General features: G+C 51.4%; 9 protein-coding genes across 9 annotated transcripts; 3 read left to right on the forward strand and 6 right to left on the reverse strand.

Annotated features, from left to right (window-relative positions):
- Positions 1-20: 20 nt before the first annotated feature.
- Positions 21-2,911, forward strand: N7532_004213 (uncharacterized protein; the record flags this gene model as incomplete). The annotated part of the gene is made up of 9 exons (XM_056616707.1): positions 21-797; positions 848-881; positions 931-1,042; positions 1,099-1,119; positions 1,197-1,531; positions 1,593-1,767; positions 1,818-2,191; positions 2,370-2,426; positions 2,670-2,911. The coding sequence occupies 9 exons, from the start codon at positions 21-23 to the stop codon at positions 2,909-2,911; spliced, it is 2,127 nt and encodes a 708-aa protein (XP_056477064.1).
- Positions 2,912-3,413: 502 nt separating this feature from the next.
- N7532_004214 (putative monooxygenase) lies at positions 3,414-5,092 on the reverse strand (the record flags this gene model as incomplete). Its single annotated transcript, XM_056616708.1, has 7 exons — positions 3,414-3,543; positions 3,595-3,698; positions 3,755-3,944; positions 4,023-4,071; positions 4,129-4,184; positions 4,232-5,022; positions 5,066-5,092. 7 exons carry the CDS (start codon positions 5,090-5,092, stop codon positions 3,414-3,416), a joined length of 1,347 nt encoding a protein of 448 aa, XP_056477065.1.
- Positions 5,093-6,060: 968 nt separating this feature from the next.
- On the forward strand, positions 6,061-7,787 carry N7532_004215 (putative MFS transporter; the record flags this gene model as incomplete). The annotated part of the gene is made up of 6 exons (XM_056616709.1): positions 6,061-6,081; positions 6,139-6,213; positions 6,270-6,522; positions 6,575-6,616; positions 6,670-7,138; positions 7,202-7,787. 6 exons carry the CDS (start codon positions 6,061-6,063, stop codon positions 7,785-7,787), a joined length of 1,446 nt encoding a protein of 481 aa, XP_056477066.1.
- A 1,504-nt stretch (positions 7,788-9,291) lies between these two features.
- Positions 9,292-9,612, reverse strand: N7532_004216 (uncharacterized protein; the record flags this gene model as incomplete). Its single annotated transcript, XM_056616710.1, has 1 exon — positions 9,292-9,612. The coding sequence occupies one exon, from the start codon at positions 9,610-9,612 to the stop codon at positions 9,292-9,294; it is 321 nt and encodes a 106-aa protein (XP_056477067.1).
- A 2,995-nt stretch (positions 9,613-12,607) lies between these two features.
- N7532_004217 (FHA domain protein) lies at positions 12,608-14,728 on the reverse strand (the record flags this gene model as incomplete). Its single annotated transcript, XM_056616711.1, has 5 exons — positions 12,608-14,021; positions 14,094-14,133; positions 14,196-14,328; positions 14,403-14,605; positions 14,713-14,728. The coding sequence occupies 5 exons, from the start codon at positions 14,726-14,728 to the stop codon at positions 12,608-12,610; spliced, it is 1,806 nt and encodes a 601-aa protein (XP_056477068.1).
- A 1,129-nt stretch (positions 14,729-15,857) lies between these two features.
- On the reverse strand, positions 15,858-17,949 carry tom70 (putative mitochondrial outer membrane translocase receptor (TOM70); the record flags this gene model as incomplete). Its single annotated transcript, XM_056616712.1, has 5 exons — positions 15,858-16,114; positions 16,177-17,422; positions 17,496-17,578; positions 17,638-17,743; positions 17,785-17,949. The coding sequence occupies 5 exons, from the start codon at positions 17,947-17,949 to the stop codon at positions 15,858-15,860; spliced, it is 1,857 nt and encodes a 618-aa protein (XP_056477069.1).
- A 484-nt stretch (positions 17,950-18,433) lies between these two features.
- Positions 18,434-19,258, forward strand: N7532_004219 (uncharacterized protein; the record flags this gene model as incomplete). Its single annotated transcript, XM_056616713.1, has 1 exon — positions 18,434-19,258. One exon carries the CDS (start codon positions 18,434-18,436, stop codon positions 19,256-19,258), a length of 825 nt encoding a protein of 274 aa, XP_056477070.1.
- Positions 19,259-19,464: 206 nt separating this feature from the next.
- On the reverse strand, positions 19,465-20,824 carry N7532_004220 (tryptophan--tRNA ligase WRS1; the record flags this gene model as incomplete). Its single annotated transcript, XM_056616714.1, has 2 exons — positions 19,465-20,374; positions 20,433-20,824. 2 exons carry the CDS (start codon positions 20,822-20,824, stop codon positions 19,465-19,467), a joined length of 1,302 nt encoding a protein of 433 aa, XP_056477071.1.
- Positions 20,825-21,323: 499 nt separating this feature from the next.
- Positions 21,324-22,826, reverse strand: N7532_004221 (uncharacterized protein; the record flags this gene model as incomplete). Its single annotated transcript, XM_056616715.1, has 4 exons — positions 21,324-21,946; positions 22,017-22,329; positions 22,385-22,466; positions 22,603-22,826. The coding sequence occupies 4 exons, from the start codon at positions 22,824-22,826 to the stop codon at positions 21,324-21,326; spliced, it is 1,242 nt and encodes a 413-aa protein (XP_056477072.1).
- Positions 22,827-23,023: the final 197 nt, after the last annotated feature.

Genomic DNA, 23,023 nt, shown 5'->3' on the forward strand with positions numbered 1-23,023 from the left:
GGTAGCACTGTTCTCACACGATGATTAGCTATGTTGTAGATCTCGAGAAGAGAGTAGAGGAGCTGGCCTCTAGATTACGCTCGGCCGAGGCGCAGATCGGGACATCCCCTCAAACCTCTAGATCATTCAACCAACCTGTCGTGTCGGCAGCTATCGACACAACGCCATGCTCCCTGCCGCGGCCCGGATCGACGCCTCAGAAAGTGGCAAGATTGCCCGGCGACACACAAGAAGAGTCGGCCGAAAGTGCAGATGACGAGATCAACGAATTGAACCACCATACGAATGGTATCGAATTCCATGGTAGCACTTCCTCGGCCGCGATCATTGGCCATTTATCAAAAGCTCGAGATCCAAAACCACACCAAGAACAATATCCGCCAGCGGCTAATTCATTAATCTCAACGCTGCATAACCCCAGCTTTTCACCGTCCACCGGACCTGGACTGCCGACATCGATTGAGCATCACAACTACTATTTCGACCAGGCTCATGTGTTCATGAACGGATACTTTGAGAACATTCACTTCATCCACCCATTCATTGATAAAGAGGAATTTCTTCTGCGCGCAAATGACCTTTGGTTCAACCGGACGCAAGCACCCGAGCCTAGTTTTGTGGCTCTATACCTTAGTGTTCTTTCATTTGGAGCACTGGTCCGCATATGGGACGAGGACAAGCTTGCTGGAATGGGCCGTTTTGAGTGGAGCCGAAAGCTGTTTGGTGAGGCCCAGGCATATTTGAATTATCTGCGGTTCTCGAATGATCTGGAGACCGTACAGTGTCTCTACTTTATGGTATATGCTGACGTATCACTGTCGATAATTTCGAAGCTAACAAGCAGTAGGCCAAAATCTGCCAAAATGAACTCAATCCCAACCGTGAGTGTGTCTTTGACTACAGGGCTGTGTCCAGTGCTTACAATTCCAGTGGCATACATGTACCTTGGCCTGGCGGTTCGTACATGTCTTTCTGCCGGGTTCAACAGAGAAGTCCGCTCCCCCAAGGACCAACGTTCGAGCTGGATCTCGAAGACTTGGTGGTGAGTATTATCGCTTTTTATTTCCGCATCCTTCTCTGGCTAATGTCGGTGAAAAGGGGAATATTCTCGCTTGAAATGTGAGTCCGTGAGTTCAAGCCAAGCGCGCTTGGAAGCAATCCTTTCTTTTCTTTATAAAGTCTAACATCTATTTTAGAGAAATGAGCTTTTCCGTCGGGCGTCCCGATACATTGGGAATGGACGAGTATCACAACAGAGCCATCCCAGACCGAGATGACTCTGAATATGCTATCATTCCCTGGATGATTGATTTTGCCCAGATCATCCGACGGGTATCAGTCCAGATCTACCATTCTCGCATCACACTACAGGAGAAGCTCCAATTGGCTCTCCAGATTGAGATGGAGATGGATCGCTGGCTTGCAAGACTTCCCGAAAAGATCAAACCCGATATTGGTGCCTATCGGTTATCTCGCAGCGCATTACGTGACCCCAAATGGGCCAGGAGACAGCGACTCGTTTTGGGTATCCGTAAGTAACTAGCTTTGGAACCTCGACCTAAGAATGATCAGCTGACATTAATCTTATAAAGGATACTATAACGTGAAGATGCTTCTTTTCAGACCATTTTTGAGCCATTTCACACGCAAACTACGGCATCCCCCGAGCGAACTGGAGGAGACGATTGCCAAATGCCTCGATTCAGCTATGAAAACTATTGAAGTGATCCATGATATCTACCGAGTACACACGTTTTTCCGATGCTGGTACGTCTAAGCTGACCATATACCGACTTTCGTTTCTGACCCCGACCTAGGTGGTATAACACGACCTACGTGATGTTCGCTACCTCAACACTGCTTCTTCCCATGTCCAAACTCGGCATGTGCGCCGAGACCATGCCGCTCCTGCGCTCTGTAGAAATGGGCGTTGAGATCCTGGAAGCGATGGAGGAGTCTGTTGTGGCTCGGAAATCCGTGGAGATCATTCGACAATACCTGAGGGATTTCCGAGCATCGGGCGCCCAACAACCAGCAGCCGGCGATGGCGACGGGGGTGAGGAGATCCCCCCAACGTCGGATACAACAGGGCCTGGCCAACCTGGATTTGAAATCCCCGAGTGGGCCTATGGGTTCGGGTTCCCGGACTATTCGTTTGATGGGATTGCGAGACTGTTCGATGATATTGGTGGTCTGCCGATGTTGGACGGGTAGCCTGGCAGTTGTGTATCAATATGTGCATAGCGTATTCATTATTGAATTATTGCAGATCATTGATGTACCACTTATGTATTATTAGTAGGAACGGTAGTGATGGCTGACGTGGATGTTCGTCTCGGAGCTAGCGCCATATTAAGTCCGACCTACAGTCATCCTCTCGTTCTCGTATGCGCATTTGAATGAGAAGGCGACGATCGCCTCAAGTGGTTCGTGTCTATCGAGAGGTTTCAGCGCTTGATGTCATGATCCTCAACCGGTCGCAACATTCCGGCCGACCGCAAACGCCATCGCAAAGCTATAAAATGGAAGGCTATAAAGAGATCGACCCCCCGCCGTTGTCTCCCGGAAACACTTTCACCTATCCACCCTCCACCATCACCATGCCCCTGACTCTACACTACCTCGGCCTCTCGCAATCCGAGCGTATTATTTGGCTCGCGAAGAACTAGGACTGGAATACAACCATGTGTTCCACAAACGCGACCCGATCCTGGCCCCAAAATCCCTAGATGAATTGCACCCTGCTGGCACCGCTCCGGTTATGGAAGATGACCCATCCCCAGCATCCAAAGTGAAGTTCGTGCTCGCCGAATCGGGTGCCATCGTCGACTATCTGATTGCAGTCCACGGCAACGGCCATTTCGCTCTTACGCCCAAGGACGGCGCGGACTATCCCCATTATCTGGAATGATTTTTACTTCGCCAACGGCAGCCTCCAGCCGACGCTTTCCCGCGTGCTGATGACCCGCAGCCCGGCAACGGATCCCGACTCACCGGTCATGGCAATTACATTCCAGAACTGGGAGCGGGCACTTGCGAATATCGAGGCTCCACTGGTGGAAACTGGGACGTACCTTGCGGGCAAGGAGTGACGGCAGCCGATATCATGACGGTTTGCACATTGACGAGACCATGCGCCGAGTCTGTTCCATTGAGTTCGACACGGAGAAGCACAGGTGAACTTTGGCGTACTTGAAGCGCATTGGGAATCGCCCGGCTTATCAGAAAGCCATGAAGATCTGTGAAAGAGATGACTTCAAGCCTTTGCTGGGTCCTAAGGCGGAGTCCTTCAATATCATGAAATAAACAGACTGCACATACATCATGATAAGTTTACACGAGGTTGGGAGCAAATAGAACCAAGATTTCTCAAAATAAATTGATCCACAATCTATCAGATATCAAAGATGCAACTAGAGAAACTGGCAGAGGGATCTACGAGACTTCTGCTGTGCGAATATACCGGGGTTCTTAACCACGGCATTCTCCACCTCCTTGATGGCATCATAACCATACAGCCAGGGCTGGACTTCTGGACATGTCCTGCATAGAATAAATTAGAAGAGGTTTCAATGAGTATGGGATTCAACTTACCATCGACTAGGAAAAGCGCCCTTGAGCTCCTTCCCCAATTGGGACTTGAAAATCTCGTCTCGCTTCTGCTGTTCCTCGCCATCTTCCATGTGGAAGTCATGTCTCTATTGACTGGGTATTAGATTTGAGAGATTTCGGACGTGAACATAGATCCTCGTACCTGTTTGAAAGTTTCTCGCACAATGGCTTCACCACGGGACTTGCGTAGGCCCTCATAGAGACGCAATATGCCTGGTAATTGGGCTTTATCTGTCATGTGTCCCAACAATAAACCTAAGACTGCGCCATCCTCTAGCGATGAATTTGCTCCCTGTGCAAGATATGGCAACATCGGGTGACATGAATCTCCACTGTTTCGAAAAAAAAAAAAAAGAAATAAAAAATTAGTCAAGGCTCTGATTCATCCGGAAAGAAAGTATTGAACGGACATGAAGACCAAATTTGATTCATTGTTGACCCATTTCTTCATTTCACCATCTGTAGCAATGTTGTCAATTTGCAGCCCAGACACATTGATGGGGTTCAATGACTTACGGTGCATCAACTTCCACTTGTCAACGTTGGTAACATAGTCGAGGAACTTATTCAAGCTGAACACGTTAGTGATCGTCTGGGTGAAATTGCCAGTGAAACTCACATCGGGTCCCAACCAACGAACAGCTCCTTCATTTCCTGCACTGAGCCAGACTGCCTCGAAACACCCGGAGGGAGGTTGTCAGGCACCAGCAAGACAATGTTGTACATTTGGCCTCTGCGAAGGGAATAGCCCACAGCATGAGCGCCGGGACCAATCCAGAAGTGCACTTCGGGGTGCTGAACCCACGCCTTCAAATCCGGGTCCGAAATTTGATCCACAGTCAGAACAATGCGGTATGCGAGATCCCCTGTCGGAAGAGGCTCATCTTTCTTCCCCACATATGCTTCGCGACACTGAGACCACAGACCGTCAGCGGCAACAATCAGATCCCCAGTAAACTGCTTCCCCGCCACTGACTGCACAACTGTATTATCAAAGTCAATGCGCTCGATCCTCTCACCCAGGTGGAAGATCACACCCAGATCTTGCGCGCGCGCATACAAGGCCTGCTGCAGGTCGACCCGGTGCAGATCCACGAAAGGCGCGTTGTATTTTGCTCGGATGCTCTTGTCAAAGGCGCCGTCGTGGGCTAAAACTGGGCCGGAGTACCGGTGGACGGTTACTTTCGTCGGCTCTGCAGCTGCATCCCACAAGGAGGCTGGGAGCTTCCAGTACTGAAGAAGACGAGATGCATTAGGTGTGATCTGGAGGCCGGCGCCAACCTCGGCCAGCTCTTTCGCTTGCTCGATGACTTCTACTGAGTGTCCTGACAGTGCTGCTGAAATCGCCATGGCGATACCACTGAGACCAGCTCCCACGATCACGACGCGGAGACGAGCTTCTTCCGGAACCTGCGTTGATGGGGATCAGTGGACTGTTGCTATTGCTGCCAACCGAGGAGCTGTTCTCTGGACTCACCATCTTGCGAGAGCAAACGCGATCGCAATTCTCACTAGAATCAATTTCTTCTCGGAAAAACGACCACTTTGTGACGTAGAAAAGCAGGCAAATAAAGAGAGCACTGTGTCAAGCGTCCATCAGCTCCGCGCGTGTTCGGAACCCCCGAGCGTCCACCGTCTCCATCTCGACGACACCTCGGATATGCCGACGCCTGCTGGCTCGGATTTCCCAACGTCCCCTCGCATGTCCGGCAATCAATTATCCGCGCATGGAGACAGGCCTGTACTGTGGAGAGTGACTCCGATATCCCACGTGTGTTTATGGGGTGCATATCATCGCGGAGGAGGGACGGATGTCCCGGTGGATCAATCCGGGGTATCAACGCCAGACTATTCCAACGACTCGGTTGCAGTCTCGGACCTCGTGGTGGCAACAATAAATCCACCATGGTTAAGTTGATCTTCCCTCTGGTCATGCCTTTTACTTCCCGTGACTGCACTGAAACGAGTGCTGTACTATGCGAATGGTGGTCGGGATTCCTCGCAAACGCAACACTTTCCGGCAGCCGAGTACGATGGTTTTGAACACCCCGAATTGCAGCAACTTCGACGGTCCAAATGAAATTAAAGACAGAGAGTCTCTTTGACATACTAAATTAATCTGAAGGGACAACCTACAGCTCGAACCCCTCCTCCTCGTGGCTATCTCGCTTAAAAAGCGCCCCAGGGATGTGGTCCCGAAGCACATCCGACCTCCTCCACGGGCAAGCCGATTAACACAGGCCCCTCGATTGGTGCCCATAGCTACGCTGCGGGCGGTCCTAATCTAGCTGTCATGATTTGGCCTAAGTCCCTGTCTCATTTCCCGACTTTCGATGCCGGACTGTCTGCTTATATGTACCGGTTCTCCCGGCCGTCATGCCACCCTCACACGACTTGGTCCCCACGCATTTTGGCCTGTCTGCTTGAGCGGATCTGAGTATACCCAAGATGACCGCCATAGATCCTAGGGTATGCACGATGCTTGTGGCTCTGATGCAATGTGTGGTCCGTGGCTAACCCTGACAGTTGTTCCCGCGACGAGTTCGGTATGCCGCCCTGCTGACTGTCAATGTATACGTTTTCATGGGCAACATGTATTCGGTATGCCTCTGAATCATTCTCAGACTATCTCATTCTAATTGCTTTCCCGATGATAGTCTGGGCTGGCGACCGGCTTTGAATCTCTGGCGATGGATCTTCACGTCGGAAATTCTGAGCTATCGGCCCTAATAACCTACTCGGTTCTATCAATGGGACTTGCCAACTTGTTTTGGATGCCTCTAGCATTGTGCTTCGGGAAGCGTCTTGTGACACTTGTGTCTATGTCTATGTTCTTGGGTGGAATTATCTGGAGCGCAGTCGCCAAGGACTACAACAGCCTGCTCGCCTCGCGAGTATTCGCTAGTTTTGGTATGTGTACCATTTCCGCCTGGTCGTCCACTTGAGCTAACATCAAATTAAGGATATGGTGCTAGCGAATCGCTCGTTCCAAGTATTCTCGCAGGTATACCCGACATCTCCCTTCTCCAGTCACGTCCCATTCTTATGCTTCGCCAGATCTCTTCTTCGAGCGGAATTACTCTAGCGCCATGGCTGTTTACGCTGGGTTCCTCTCCGGTGGATCCCAGATCGGCCCCGTTATCGCAGGATATCTCATTCAAGCTCGTGGATGGCGATGGTTCTTCATCCTTTGCGCCATTATCGCAGCTGTCAACTTTGTCACCACCATTTTCTTCCTTCCCGAAACAATTTATGAGCCTGAGGAGGAGCCCGAGGAAATAGGAGATGTTGAGAAGGATACCTCCAACCATATCGAGGCCGTCCGTACGACTTCGCATGTTGGCGACCGGGCCAAGATGGATTTCGGCGAGTACACGAAGGGGCTCTTCTCACTCAACGTCACCAAGGGCGCCAAGGAGAAGGGCATCTACAAGTTCTTTGCTTGCTTATTCGTCCTCCCCTTCCCGCTGCTTATAGTCCCCGGTATCTTGATTGCGTCGCTGATGTACGGAGTTGTCTTGGGAGGGTAAGTTGATTTCACCCCGAGTCCATGTCGCTAACGGGATCACGCGCAGCTGACCTTTACCAGTGTTGTCGCAATCTCGACAGTATCTCCCGACCTATTCTCCCCACCTCCATACCGATTTTCCTCCGCCGACCTGGGTCTCTTCACCCTGAGCAGCTTCATCGGCATCGTCGTAGCCTGGCCAATCGCCGGACCATTGACCGATTTACTCTCTCGCTGGCTACGCAAACGCAACCACCACATCCACAAGCCAGAGCACCGTATCCCGGCGCTCCTCCTGCCCTTCTTGATTAACCCAATTGGTCTCATTGTCTTCGGATACACCGTTGCACGACACCAGCACTACGTCCGCCCCGCTGTTGGCGCGGCAATCGCATCTTCGGGATTGACCCTTGTTCCCTCGGTGATGCTTTCATACGTCGTAGATGCATACCCTCGGATCAGTGGTGAGGCACTCGTGCTCGTCAACGCCTCAAAGAATGTCGTTGCCTTTGGATTGGCCAAGGGCGGATATGCTTGGATGACGAAGGAAGGCGTCGATAAGATGTTCTATGAGTTTGCGGGTATCCAGTGGGCTATTTTATTCTTGGGATTGCCTCTTTATATCTTTGGGAATTGGCTTCGGACTCAGACTCAAAAGCTTTTCTGAGCATGGGCTTAATTTGAGATGAACTGAGAATTTTTGCTCTTATGTACACGATGTACTTCGCCTAATAATGAAGTCTACAAGAGAACATGTAAAGCAATACCATCAACGAGGCAATGTCAAGTAATTGCTGGTAGTTGTCATCTATAATGAGGCAGACGTACTCTATTTATAAAGACGAGCGAATTCCATTGCAAAATCTCATCTATATAGTCGGATTGCCTACATGACAGACATCATAACCATGACTCCAGAGAACCAAATGAGCCTAAACCACAACCAACCAAAACCCGAGATTCCAAGCAAATCCAGTTGCTACGTGCCAAAGCCGAGGTAATCAAAAACATGTACAGACTGACATAGCATCCAGTGCGATCATGTCAGATGTAAGTGTCGAAGAAACCAAAAGGTAAATGAAAATAGATGCAAAGCATTCTGCCAAAGCTCCGAATTTCTGATTCAATCGAGATCAAGCGCAAAACCTCCAACTCATAGATTGCGAGGAGTATTCGTCTCTACTCGCCCACAACTTGCCCCATCCCTGCCGTCTTCATATCGTCTCCAAGCCCTGTTCGTCCTTGTATCCGGCTGAGGTGGGTATGAAGTAGATGGACTGCGACTCAAGGAGCCGGGAGACGAAGGGGCCGATGATCCAGGTGTGGTATTGGCAGTGGCCGATATGACTGTGCTGGATCGAACGGCTGCAGCCGCTGCGGCGGGATTGCAATGTGCGCAGATGAAGATATTGAAGCCCCGACCATCGCAGCTTGTACAGATAGCTCCCCTGGCAAAGTCATGAGCATGAGCGGAATACTTTCATGGCGCTGTGAAAAATGACACATACCTTGGGGCATTTCCGGCACAACCACGACAAGTCATGACTGTCCGACCGCCAATGCAGGAAATGTGGTCAGGGTCGAAGTTGAAAGGCGAAATATTTGAGGTCGCCATTTGTTGTGATAATAGAAATGAGTAGATAGTGGGGCACGGCGGCAGCAATATGCACCGTTCTCGAATAGGAGGTGCTGCAAGGATCAAGTGCTTTTTCCAAATATCAGGTACTCGAGGAGTACAGAGTTTGAAGGGTATATATTCCTTCTTTTGTTCTTATTTGGATCGATGGCCCAAGTGTTGAGGACAAAGCCGGAGAAGAAGTAGGTAGGGAGAGCCTTATCAACTGACCTCGTGCAAAAGACCAAGTTCGGAACAAGAAGGAAATACCAGGCAACTTGTTGGCTCAGAGTTCAGACAAGGGTGAAATCCTGCCCAGGCCAAAGTATAATAAGCCCGGAAAGGTAGACAAGGAGGATGGACTCTTATAGGACCTGGTGGCACACGACAATGTGAAGCGAACGTTACATAGCCCCCACCCCTAAAATAAATAATAAAAAACCCCAATAAAGAATGACGACGAAATGAAAGGATGCCGGGACAGGGAAGGAAGTAGCAGTCAGGTAAACCAACATTGTGGGTGATCAGCGGACATTGTAACAGTAGTCATTGTTGGTCAAGGTGTGTACGTATTGTCAGTCACCTCGGCGCAGGCGACATCTTTCCAGAACGCGATCTGCCAATGAGATTTGCAGAAGTATATCTGGCATGAGGAGAGAACGGACGTATGCACCACCTTGGGTTTAGCCCATCCGCGCTCACCAAAGGGAGTTGCATCAAAGGAGGCGCTGAGGGGCCTGTCGAAGGCATGGGCCAAGGCACCCAGCAACGCACGTTCCAGGGTTGCTGAGACGAACGGAGCTGGCGGGGAAAGTTGCATTGTCGAGACAAAGAGCGGCCATTTCCATCTAGCCACCTTAGGGTAGGTGTGGACCATGTTCACAAAGATATGCTAGTTGACTGAAGAGTCAAGTTAGCAATAGTCATTGCTATTTTTTTCGGGCTGCAACGATGTCCTGGATTGTGTGTAGTGAGTCCAACAAGAAGGGCAGTTCGCTCGGGAGTGTCTAGAGAGGACAAGCGCAAGGATTATTGAATGAGGGTCTCTGAGCCACGAATAAAATGCAGGCCCAGCGTTGGGCAGACCAGAACTGATGTTGCGTACGCGGAAAATAAGTCCCAGCCGCATGGCAGCCACCACGGCCTTGTGTCACGGCTGTATGGCCAGGGTTGGTGGACCTGTGAATGGACTACGATGCCAACCAAGTACCATAGCTTCCTCGGCATGAGATGGAGTCCGGTCTATGCTTTGACCGGCAGAGTGGAGCTGAATGGAGAATTCCATCCACGGATAGTTGCTGCAAGCCATGCGAGGATGATCTCATTTCCCGAGGTATACGAATCACCTTGAGACCAAGCCGAGCTGACATTCTCCAGAATGAAATTTGTCGGCTTATCGGAGTGGTGTCCAAGAGGCTTCATACAAACCATCCTTTTTATTTGGCTGAGCCTATCCTTCGCATCTCGACGGAATCTGACGAATTGAAGTGGACAGAGCCGGGTTTGCAAATTCGCTCCCCTTGAAAGTCATATGGCTATCTGCATATCAACGATAGAGCAAATCAAGCAGGGAGCGACCATAATCGGGTTTCAATCGGCGATTCGGGCGAAAGCAAAGGGAACAATCGAAGAAAATCAACCAACATCGGCGGTACCTCCTGTGCCCAAGGGGAGGTGTGAAAGTACCTGCCGCAACGATCGGTGTGATCGCAAGATACCCCTCCTGACGCATGTTTCTCCTTCATTTGCCCAGGAAAATAATCAATAAAGGCCCAAGGCACTCCGGCCATAGGCTGATGGGCAGGACCGGAACAAACGGGACGTGATGGTGACCTATCTGGATGCATGTGAGGCTTGTTCCAGGGTTCCAACAGAAGATTCCCCTGGCTCAAATGACAATGTGGATCGCCGTGAATTGCACAGACGAGGAAGCAAATGAAATAAGATCTGTGATCCACGAATGAGACGTTCAGGGACGCGTCAAAATATTTGGTCTCGTGGCCAATCGCACGAGGAAAGGATCTGTACATGCATCTCTGAAAGAAGGAACGACTCCATGGAAGCGCCGGGGTGATGCGACATGGCAGATTCGTCTGCGGCCTTCAAGCAGGTATCCGTTGAACACTGCAGTTCTGAGGGTCCAGATGCATGATCAAGCCAGGATGGGGCCGCGAGGCACGTACGAATCTCTGCGGTTCTTCGGGAACATTGATGAGCATCCTCGTCAGAATGGAAGCAAGGGGTTCCCTGGACAACCGTTGAAACCCCGAGCTGGTAATTCCTCCGAGAATAATCTTCAGAGTCGAAGCCGATACATCTGGGTGACTCATTGTAAGAGGAGGATATTTTCCGCCTTGTGTGTTGCGTGCAGCCTGTCAGCGCTAAACCTGGCTGCAAGCTGTCATTGCATTTGGATCCTGTGTGGAACGAAGCCCAGCTTCTCGAGTACGAGAGCCCACTGGCAGAACCTGTTCGAACTGTTCGAGACGGAGCGCGAGTGGGCTGCAGCCAGCCATTCTCCATCACGCGCTAGGCCCGGGATTTGAACTGGGGCTGGGGCAGAGAATGGGCTCACACCGGCGGCAGCATGCGTTTCTTGAACCCATGCACCCCCCAGCTCAGCCATCCCTCGAACGAAGGCGTCTGAGACTCTGCCCGGGATGGAAAGAACTTCCCGGCGGGGATGGTCAGTGTTCATGGTCTCTTTGTTCGACAGAATCCAGTGACACAAACCTCGAGTAGAGCAGTGGGCAACCCAGGGCGGTTGCAGAGCTCAAAGGACACCGCACCAGTCAGCTGACATCGAGTCACTGGAGCCTGCAGTCCAATTGACGAGCTGGGCTTTGATATTCCCGCCGGCGCCGCCTTTTTTATGAAAAGGGGGATGATCTGATTTGGCCCCAGCCATCTGGAATTGCCGGGCATTTCGGGCTCGGTCGACATTGTAACCAACAGGATTGGGAGGCTGGATATTGCCTAAGAGAGCAAAGGGGGAGACGCGGTGATCTCTCAGGGAGCTCTGGACCGCGTGCAGCTGATAGTGTATGTATGTCCCTGAGGGTATGCACTCGTAGTTTCAGTAGGATTGCACCCCAGTCATTCCATCTTCGTATCCTCCGACTATCGGCGACTACCTGCTACTCCACAGTGGTGGTGGTGATGGTGGTGGTGTAGTATCATGATAGTATTGTTGTTCTCAGGAGTGCCCAATCCAACATCACCGAACAAGCCAGGCCCTGGATCGCACCGATGTGACATCACCACACTTTCAAACAAGGCTGGCAATGGAGCCGTGCCTGGCAGTCGCGTCGGGCGGCTTGCGGGGTTCTACACAGACTATACACGAGGAACATGTCGGAGGCTTGATCCGTTTCTTACAATTGCAAAGGGAAACTTTCCCTACTCGAAGAAGGGGAACAGCATTCATTATTCTCGATAACCATAATAGCCAGTGACGTACTAACTATGGACTTGAATCTCGCGAAAGAAGGCCGGGAAAAGCATAAGCAATGTCTGGATATCTGCCACGCCGGTCGAGGGAAGTAACGTAAGTCATAAGATCATAAAAGCACGAGGGTGAAAAAAAAAAAAACTGAAAAAAAACTGAAAAAAAACTGAAAAAATCAAAACAAGCCCCCGAGCACTCGTAAACGCCCGGGTTCCTTGCAACATCATACTGCCCTGGATAGCCGCTGTAGATACGAAAATGTTAACTGGTGCACAGTGGCAGAGACGAGAAAAACAAAAAGAGGACGAAAATTGCGAAGAGGTACGAACCTGAAAGCGCGACAATCCATGTAAGCATCACAGGAACCGCGGAAATATCGTCAAAGATGATTGTCTCCGAAATAGCAGTCGAAAAACTCCCGCATTTACTGGAAGTATCCAGCAGGAAGAGCCGCAAGCAGAGCGATGGTCCCCAGGGAACCAAGCATGGCGCTAACAACCACAGTAGCAGCAAGCCCTGTCAGGTTCTTTGGCATGGGGGGAGTGGTCTTCGCCCGCTTCTGAGGAGGTTCGGCCCCGGTATCGGCCTCGGAGAGGGCGGAAAAGATAGCAGACGCTACCTCCGATTGAGGAACATTATCGAGCTTGGCCAGCTTGACATCTTGCTGAACATCGTTGGGCTCAAGCTGGGAAGCCTTCCGCTTCATTGTTGGCATGTCAGGCGTACGAAGTGTTTCCTCGTCGGACTTCTTGAGAACGGGCTCCTTCTCGAGAGCCACTTCAGACGTCGGCTTGGAGTCCTTGTTGGGCAAAGAACCGTGCACAGAAGTACTAGTGGCAGGCTGAAGAGGCCCAGACACCGGCTGGGGGATTCGGGGCGCCGGTGTTGGTCTCCAACAGAAAGGACCATCGTCGTACTGATAGCCATCATCGTACTGAGAATCCTCATCATAACGAGGTTCATCATCGTAGTCAAGACTATCATCGTACTGAGAGACATCGTTGTACCGACCATAGGAGCGATACGCCCAGGGTGGTGGAGGGGTAAACATGGTCTCCGTAGGGAGTGGAGGTGGAGGAGGACCATATCCCATTCCAGGAGGCTGAATCCATGGAGGGAGCGGCGCGAAGGGAAGTTTCGGAGGTGGAGAAATAAACGGGTTTGGGGCCTTTTCCTTGATCGGCTCATTCGCGAAGCCACCGGCAGTTTTCTCATGATGAACAGTTTCCGAGTTGCATTTACCGTTGGGAATGCTCTGGGTGGGAACGCTGGGGTTGAGAACGCTGGGGTCGATACATTCAGCTTCGGAATCCGACTCGGAAGTTTCGCTCAAAACACCCGGCGCAGACGTGTTTTGTTGCGTGACGTCCGCACCGTCGCTGGAAGGTGATGGAGAGTAAGGAGAACCAACGTCGGATTCCTCGTCCGAGATGTCCATTTCTGAAGACAAATACCCAGGGGAGAGACACGAATCTGCATCTCGACTATTATCTTCACCGTCCTCGCTCAAGTCAATGGTCGTAGTAGCGACGGGTGCATTCTTAGGAACTGTTCCTAAAGGGGGAGCACGCTGGCCAGCTGGGTTACAATCCAAGTCGATTATGCCATGCGGATTGGAGATGGGGGATACAGGTGTGTGGCTGTTCTGGGAAGCAGGCTTTGCATTCTCCCGGCGAGTTTCATGATTGACCTTTGTGGCGGAAACTTCCTCGACATCGCTATCTTCCGGCACGCTGAAGGTGTTGCTGGAAGAGGTGGGCCGGGTCAGATTCTTTGCGCCGGAGCTGCTAATTGCCGGGTTTTCTATGGTGCTAGGCTTCGGAGCCACCTGAGAGAGGCTAGAACAAGTGTCAGCATGAAGTCTTATCCAGCGACATGAACAGGGTATGTCGTCGTGCCTTGGAAGAGACCAGTCAATCTGGCAGCGAACATTCAAAGCGGGAAACTCTTCTATAAAACACGTTAGATAATCACGTGAATATCAACGAGGAGAGAGAAAGAAAGAGATATACCATCACCACGATCCACGTCGACCCCAAAACGTACTGTGTCTCCATCCAGCAATGTTTCCCGTTCGTCGGGTGTCAACAGCTGGTTATTGATGTAGGTGCCGTGCGTTGAAATCATATCACGAAGGTAAACAGTCTAAAGAGGCATGTGTTAGTATGCTTTCACATACGATCAAGTGCAGCCATTTGTGGGAGGAGGGAGGGTATCACTTTGAACTTGTTGCAGAAGATCAGCTCGGCATGGTCGCGAGACATGACCCGCGAGTCGAACCAGAAATTTTCGTGTGATGGGGAACGATTTCGAGCTTCACGCTTGGAGGATCGGCCGATGATAACGGAAGGGTTCTGTTCGGAAAGAGTGAAGGACCGGGTGATTTCTCCTTCAAATTCAACGGGGACGAAAGTGATCAAAACTAAAGGCAGAGAACCGTATCAGCACCAGCAAGAGAATCATGATAACAACAAACCCGGAATAATAGTCTCGGGAATGAGAACATGTGTGAAGATCGTCAGGACATACCCCGCGTGTTAGACATGGTTGCGGACTACCACAGTGATGGAGCGAGTTTCATGCAGCCCGCGAGAAGAAAGATCGAGAGAAGCTTCAGTTTCCCGAAAACTGGTCAGCGGAAGGTTGGTTGAATGAAGGTTGGATGGAGAAACGAGCAAGGGTCAGAAGCAGGGCGAGACTCTCAGGCTGTAGCCGCAGGGCGATAAGGCCACTGAGGCTGACAGGACCGGGGAGCTTACCGGGGTGATCCGGCGGCCGAGCACCAGGTGCCTGAGAGTCAGACGTGCGGAGGCGATATGCGACTGTCTAAATCTCGGAGTCTGGATGTCCAGGAGAGAAATGAAGAATGAAGCAAGTAGAAAAGAAGAGGTTGGGTGAAGAAAGTCGAACGGGTGAAGGATGAAGGAGGGAAGTCGAGGGGCAAGTTGGAGGAGGGGTAGATGATGAATCAGTTGGTCAAGGCTTCCTTCCGCTCGGGCGACGTGGTTGCCGCATAGCGCAAACCCTTGGACACGCCGCCCTCGAGCCACTGGCAGTTCAACGGGCAGTTCTGGTTCCTCACCGCGAATACGCTCTTTGTTTTCCGAAGGTCGCGGTGCTAAGTGGATTGCGTATAGTTGAGGTCGAGGTGGGGCATCTCTTATCGTGACGGGGCTGTGGAGACCTTTCTCCAAGGTACATCCAGCCCGACAAGTGAGGCCGTCAGAGACAGCGCCAGGGAGCCTACGGAACTACACGAGTATCTAGCGCTATAGCGCTACGATGGTAGTAAATTGTGCCTCATAAGTAAATGAAATACAGACACCACTACACTTGCTGGCCACTTTCAGTCTTTCAGGGCGTCACATTCACCTCTATGGTACACAAATTACGTTCCACATGTTCATAGCCCAATACAGGCGTCATCGGACACGGACACAGCCCTGCCCAAACGTTCTGTCGCGTGCCACTCGGAGATCCCAGCCTGCAGTCCAAAGATCGCAGAGAAATGAAAAATAAAGGGAACAAGCCAGGGAATATGTCAGGGAGGAATACTAAATACAAGCGGTGAAAAAAGGCTAAGAGACCGAGGACAAGGAGGACAGAAACGACAAGAGAGGGAAGATTGTAGGCATGGCGATGGCAAAGAGGAAAAATCAAATGGCAGTCATTTTTTACATGCCAGCAGGGGCACCACCACCGGCGCCCATCGCGCCCATCGCGTTCAGGCGTGCGGCGAGTTGCGGGTACTTCTCCTGGACCTCCAGCTGGGTGCGGGTGGCCTCAGCGTATGAGATGGCATTAACAATCTCGGCTTCAGTACGGGCAAGCTCAGCAGCACGCTCGAAGTACTTCAAGGCCTGAGAGACCTTGCCCTGTTGCAGGAGCAGCTGGGCCATGGTGCCGACGGCGATATCACACTCGGGGTCGACTAGAGAAAGGGGGTATCAGTATGGGGTTGCGAACATCGCAATGAAACAGAAGTCAACTTACTGATGAGGGCCTTCTGGCACAGGTTCTCGGCCTCCTGGAAGTCGTGCTTCCACTGGAACAGGGCCAGAGCCTTGTTGATCAAGGGCAGGACGTTGATGCCCATGGGCTTGCTCTGCTTCTCCATCTCCACGGCCTTGTCAAACTTCTCGATCGCTTCGGCGTAGTTCTGCTGGTCAAGCAGAAGCTCGCCGTAGTAGTTGTAGACGTCGGGAACCTCCTCGAAGTTCTTCACGGACCGACGGAAGGTCGCCATGGCGGAGGCAACGGAGCCCATCTTGTACTGGGTCACACCAAGCTGGATGTGAGAAAAGATAAAGGTGCGGTCCAGGTCGATCGATTTCTGGTAGTCCTTGGCAGCCTCAGCGAACTCGCCCAGGATGAAGTGGAGCTGAGCGCGGTGGTAGTAGATATCGGGGTCGTCCTTGTTGTGAGTGATGGCGAGTTCGAAGTCGTCGGCAGCAGCGTCCTTGTTGCCGAGCTCAAGGTGCAAGCTAGCACGTTTGATGTAGCTCTGGACCAGGGAAGGCTGAATCTCAACACTCTTGTTCAAGTCCTCCAGCGCACCAGTGGCATTTCCGCCAAGGTAGGTGAAGGTAGCGCGCATGTTGAGGGCGAGGGCCTCGAAGTCACCAAGCTCACCAGCCTGGAGAGCCTTCTCGAAAGAAGCGGCAGCATCCTCGTAACCCTCACCGGTCTTCTTGCCCATAGAGATCAGACCCTTACGGAGCAGGCCTTGGCCGGAGTCGTCGCTCAGCTCGACCGACTCCTCCAGACCCTCGGGAAGAGACTGGGGACGGAAACTCTGCAGATAGTTGGAGACGAAGGTAGCGCTCGGCAGCTTCTTAGTGCGGGCATCCAAGATGGCCTTGCTCTTCTGCTCGGCAACCTTCTTCAGCAGGCGCTCGAGGGAGTTGCGGCTGACATCGTTGGAGAAAGCATCGATGATGCAGCTGGCGGTAAAGTCGAGGAGAGCCTCGCTGTACTTGCCAAGGTGCTCATAGGCAATGGCCCTCCGGTTCAGAGCCTTGACGTATTCACTGTCCATAGCCAGAGCGGCGCTAGTGTCCTCGACCACCTTCTCCCAGTTCAGCAACACATTGTAGCAGGCCGCGCGGTTCGAGTAGAAGACGGGGTCGGGCTTGCAGATGATGGCTCGGCCATAAAGATCAATGGCCTTGTGGTAGTCCTTGGCACCATAGGCCTTGTTGCCAGCGGCCTTCAGCTTCGCGGCGTAGTCTTTCCGGGTCTAACATGAATTGCGTGTTAGTCATGACGGGTCACAATAGTGACGGTAAGGGCAATTGTATTCAGAAACCTACCTCCTCAGACAGCTGACCCACGGTAGCTTCATCAACCTGGGGCAGCTCCTCGGCGGGCTCCTCAGCCTTCTTCGCGGTAGACTCTTTTGTGGGACGTTAGTCGCGTCGGTTTCGAGCGTCATGCGATGCGAGGACAACTAACCATCCTGAACAGAAGCGGACTTGGTCTTCTTGTCCTCCCCAGCCTTCTTTTCTTTCCGGCGCTGGTTTTTGCTTTTCTTGGGGGAGACGAGGAGGAAGAGGGCTTGCTGGAGTCGGAGAGATAGTAGACGACACCAGCACTGGTGACGACAACGGCAACACCGGCAATGGTGTAAACCAGAGCCTTGTTGTCAGACACCCACTTCGACACGCGATCCCAGACCGATGATGAAGTAGCAGGGGGAAGCTTCGCGGTATCCAGCACCACGTTCTGGGTGGGCGTGGGCATGGGTAGCGGCGATGGGCTCGACATGATTTGTGTGCAGGAACCGGGCACGGGTAACCGTTGCTATTAAAGTCCTGATTCTGCGATCAGAAAGCGGGTTAGCGACTGGGATGGCAACGCGCAGATGGCGACAGAAGAAAACGCGAACGAACCGGTCCTTGACGCCACAGGCGGGAAGAGTTGGAGATAGGGAGAGTCGACCTGGACGGACTTGGAGGAAAAGTCGAGGTTCGATCATCCCGGCACGGGCCAATCACGCGCTGCACGACGGTAACGCTCCGCGCATTTTCTCCACATTACAAACCCGAGTTGCTCCAGCGATGCCATTGACGCCGCTAGACGGGGATTCAGATGCCTCAGAGACTCTTGCGCGGCTCTTTACTCTCTTCAGTCCGTCCGATTGCACCGCGAATCTCTTTCGGTCTGGTGGTTGAGCATTTGGTCGATGACGCAAGTAGCGGATCGCGACTCATAACATTGACGACGTCACAGCTACTGAGCCTGTGCGACAATGTCTCCGGCTTCGAACGAAAGCGCTGGAAAGCCGTTTGAGATCATTTCCTCCCTCCGCTACGACCCTGGCATCCCGCAGACCATTTTGCATAATGCCACCGGCTATCCCGACCCGCTAGCCTCGCCGTACTACCTTCTTGCCTACCACCGAGACCGATTGGTCAATGCTGCTCGTCACTTTGGATGGAAATTCGCACTACAATGGCTTGAACTGGACTTGGAAAGTTTTGAGAAATTCTTGGATGGGTCAATACCGGATCGGAGCAAGCCATGGCGGTTGAGGATAGTCGTTGATGCCAAGGGCAATGGTTCTGTCGATGTCAACCCAGCTGCGGCAATTGACCTGCCCAATCTATTGGTCCCGTCTTTGAACCAAAGCAATTCGTCGCCTATATGGCGTGTATACGTCGATACTGAACCCATCACCCCATCCGGGTTCACTACGCACAAAACGACAGCTCGGGATGAGTATACGGCCGCGCGGTTGCGTGCAGGGATCAGCTCCCCTACGGAGACAGCAGAAGTTTTGGTATTCAATCCGAATGGTGAAATTATGGAGGGAAGTATCACCACTCCGTACTTCAGGTGTCGAGCTTCCGCCACATCGGGTCAGGAGTCAGCTGGGCCTGCTTGGAGTACGCCACTGCTAAGTAGTGGGGGCAATGCCGGCACGAGTAGAAGATACGCATTGAACCACGGGTTCTGCACGGAACGAATTATTCAAAAAACTGAGCTCGTGGATGGCGAAGAATGCTGGTTGAGTAACGGCGTTCGCGGGTTCATGCGCGGCATGGTCGTGCTGAATCGACAACCAACTGAGTAAGATGAAGCTTTAATACCAAAATATCTTGTATAGAATAATAACAAGGTTTAATGATATGTAAAAGGACACAGAACGAGGATGAAAAAGAAAATTCGTGATAGTATGATGGGTATGGTTCCAATCACAGATGTATCTGCGGCGAACAAGTATGCTAAATCTTTTTTGAACATCAGACAGACAAGTCGAGGCATCTAATTTCGAGACCTCTATTTCTTCTCAGCCACGACAGGGTTGGGGTTTCCCTTCCATTCCAAGGCGCGGGGGCGCATGAACTCGGCCACAACCTCGTCAGTGACCTTAGCGCGACGTTCCTGGAAACCCTTGACATACTCCTGCAGCTCAGCAATGCAGCGCTGCTTCATCTCGCCGGTCAGCATCTCGCCATTCTCGTAGGCGACACGGATGCGCTCGAGCTCCTCATCATCCTCAAGGAAGAATGTCAGGTACTGGAAGGGTACGTCGACCTTGGAGTTACCACCTAGCTCACGGTGCTCTTCAGCGGTTTCCCGACCACCCGAGAAGGCGAACTTGTTGATCTTGTTCTTAATCTTGTTGGGGGTGTCGTTCATGAAGATAGCAGAGGAGTCAACACTGGCAGACATCTTGGAGCCGGGGCCCTGGAGGGCGGGCAGGAAGATAGCGTGGATAAGAGAGGGCTTCTTGTACTTCATCTTCTCGGCGTGCTCACGGCATTGACGGAAGTAGGGATCCTGGTCAATGGCGCACGGAATTAGGCAGGGAATAGAAGAAACCTTCTTCCGGTCAGTGCCGAAGATTTGAGGGAAGCTGGTTGCGAAGGCAGTGGCAGATTGGGTCGCACAGAAGTGGAACTCGCCAATATTGTTGCTGTCATTGAATCCGAATGTACCCCGCACTTGGTTGATAGTGATGCGCTTGGCCATTCGACAAATGTTCTCGTAGAAGGCACCGCCAACGAACTCAAAGTCACTGAAGATGAAGGTCTTCTTCATGTCGAAACCAACAGCTATAATATCCCGAGCATTCGCCTTGGTGTACCGCTTGGCGTCATCCACTTCAATCTTCTGGGAGTGCATGTATTTCTCGTCGTCGGTCATCATGATAACGAGGGGAACGTCGAAAACATCCTGAAGCCACCTGTTGAAGAACTATATTTTAGCGCTGTGAATTGAAACATTTTGAAACCTATACATACTTGGTGAACTCAAATGGAACAGTGTGTCCCACGTGCATGCTGTCGCTACTCGGGCCACGGCCGGTATAGAGGTAGAAAGGCTGACCCTTCTCATGACGGTCCAGAATCTTGGTCAACTCGCGGTGGCTGAACACAATGCCGCGGCGCATGAAGCGATGCGGACGGTGGCCGGTGACCTTTTCGAACCGCTCGAGCAGATCCGGGGTGAGCGGGGTGGCTCCAAACTCGCGCACCAGCTTGTCATAGTCGACAGGCAACAATTTGCCACTCTCGTCAACGCCGCCAGAGACATCGAACGGGGTAACGACCTGGCCGACGGCCTTCGAGGCAGGCGCCTTATCGGCGAGACTCAGGTTGTCGAGCGCGGGTGCTTGGCCTGCTTCGTCCGCCATTGTATCGGTTGGGAAAGACTATAGTGATTCAATTAGCTTCAGCGGGATGCCTCACGGGCGGTATTAATTCCTTACTTTGCTCGGGTGGTGGCTGTCTCCAGACAATGGGGAATTTCTGCCCCTCGCAAAGATCGGCCGATGAGTCAGGCCCCGCAGTGCGTGTGCCGACGCCGGATCAACGTGTGACACATCACGTGAGTGGATTATCCCCACGCACAATAAGAGGCATCCCATACCTGGGGGTACTCCATTCCAAGGTTGTGCCCTGAATAATCATTGTCCGACTTGTTGCTCATGAGGTGAAAATTTTCACGATCACACGCTTCACGACAAAATATTCAGGAATCCCATCCCCAATCATTTCGCAATTTAGCCCCCAAGGCCGTTGACGGCCAGTAATTATTGTCCCGTATCGTGTTGACCACAATATCCATTAAGGCCTGCTGCTCAGCGTGGTCCGCAAAACGGTCTCCGCAGATAGCAATGGCTATTGATGCCGTTAAAATTGCGGTTGATTCTTGTCGATTAGATATAGCAATGCCGCAGATATTAAGACGGTGGTCTTGAGTTTGGTATCGATCGATTCCATCGCACTCCGTTTGCCTGGACCAACTCGCGCAATAGTGGGGTCATAGGCTGTCAAGAAAATATTTACCAATCCAACACTCTTCTCGGCTAAAATATGAAAGTCGTTCAAGAACCATATTCGCGGGAATAGCTCATCCTTTTCCCGATCCGGGGCGTCAGAGTAGACAGGAAAGAAAGAGAGAGGCCTTACTTTTAACCAGCGCTGATAAAGAGCGGCAAGTTCTTCATAACGAGAGTAAGTTGGCTGGTCATGATCATCATAGCAATACTGCTTTACATGTGCAGCAATAATCAGAAGCCTGTTCACCAAGATATGATCCGGTGCAGGATCTAATGAAAGATAAGTGTCGCACATGTCGAGTGAAAGGCGAAATGATCGTTGTTGGGAAAATGCCATATGAAACTCTTGACTAAATCCAACCCAAAACGCTGCATTTCGGATACCTGTAGATGCCAATGCCAAATCTGCTTGCGCTTCGATAAAAACTTGGAGGCCGCGGGTAGCGGGATCGGTTGGGAGATCGATGAATGGGGCTATATTCGATCAATCTGTGATGCGAATATAGAACATACGATTGCAGTAGTGCAGACTCTGGATGCTTACCATCCAGCTCTTCATAGAATCGCAAAACCACCGCTGCTGCGAGTAGATTCTCGTCCATAATAGCGTCAGGTTCATTGGCAAGAAGTCGAAGATGTGCAATACATTGATTGTGGTAGTCGAGGACGGCCGCTTCGCTAATAATCAGGTCTTCCTGTAATCCAAGTTGAACGGTTTTCTCTTTCTGTCGATAATCTGGTAGTGTTGTGAAATGTCTCGCCGAGGCCGAAAGAACCGCGTTGAAAAGAGGTGGGCAAAAGCGGGCTCGTTGAGGGACGACCACACCAAAATGCCGTTCAGGGTCGCAAATATCAAACTTTGGGTAATAGTTGTCAGTAAAGTGGCTTTGTATAATTCTTTGATGTTCCTACCCATTTAGCAAGTTCTTCCACGAAGTATCGAAGCAAAAATGCCTCTCCCAGGTTGACTTGACATGTCAAGTTTGACTTTTCTCTTTGGGGAAGTGGCAGATACTATTATGCTTTTATCAATTTTGATGAAAGACGTTCTTCCTTGTAGGTATTTTGTTGGGTGCATAGAAAATAATTTCAAACTAAAAAGGCAAGGGCGCAGGTCCTTTGCTACTTACGATAGGTTTGAAGCTTTTTCGGGTACTCGGTTGTCGAAAAAGACACTCTCCGGGCGATTCAGTCGATACAGCACTTGGGAAGCTGTGACTTTGAGCCACGGGGGAATAGGTCGGGGAGTTCTGCTTTCGGTCTGTTTCCCAGTATACTTGGATGTCTCATCGATAGAACTTTCGGTCCTATCAGCCAATTTCGAGAAAAGGTGCATAGGCGCGTCACCTACCATTAGTTTTCGTGTTCGTTGGTGTCGATGGGCCATGATGAAATTCGAATTTCATCCCTTGGCGTGTACAATCCCGGCCAGTTTTCTGGCATCTTGAGCATCTTCGATTTGCGTTATCGCCTTTGATCTTGTTAATACCGACATTTTGCAAGGAGGTAGTTAACCCAAAAATGCACTTACATTTCAAATGATGTTCTAGA

The sequence above is a fragment of the Penicillium argentinense genome, assembly GCF_028826775.1.
Source record: "Penicillium argentinense strain IBT 30761 chromosome Unknown utg000004l_segment0_segment0, whole genome shotgun sequence".
Taxonomy (NCBI): Eukaryota; Fungi; Ascomycota; class Eurotiomycetes; order Eurotiales; family Aspergillaceae; genus Penicillium; species Penicillium argentinense.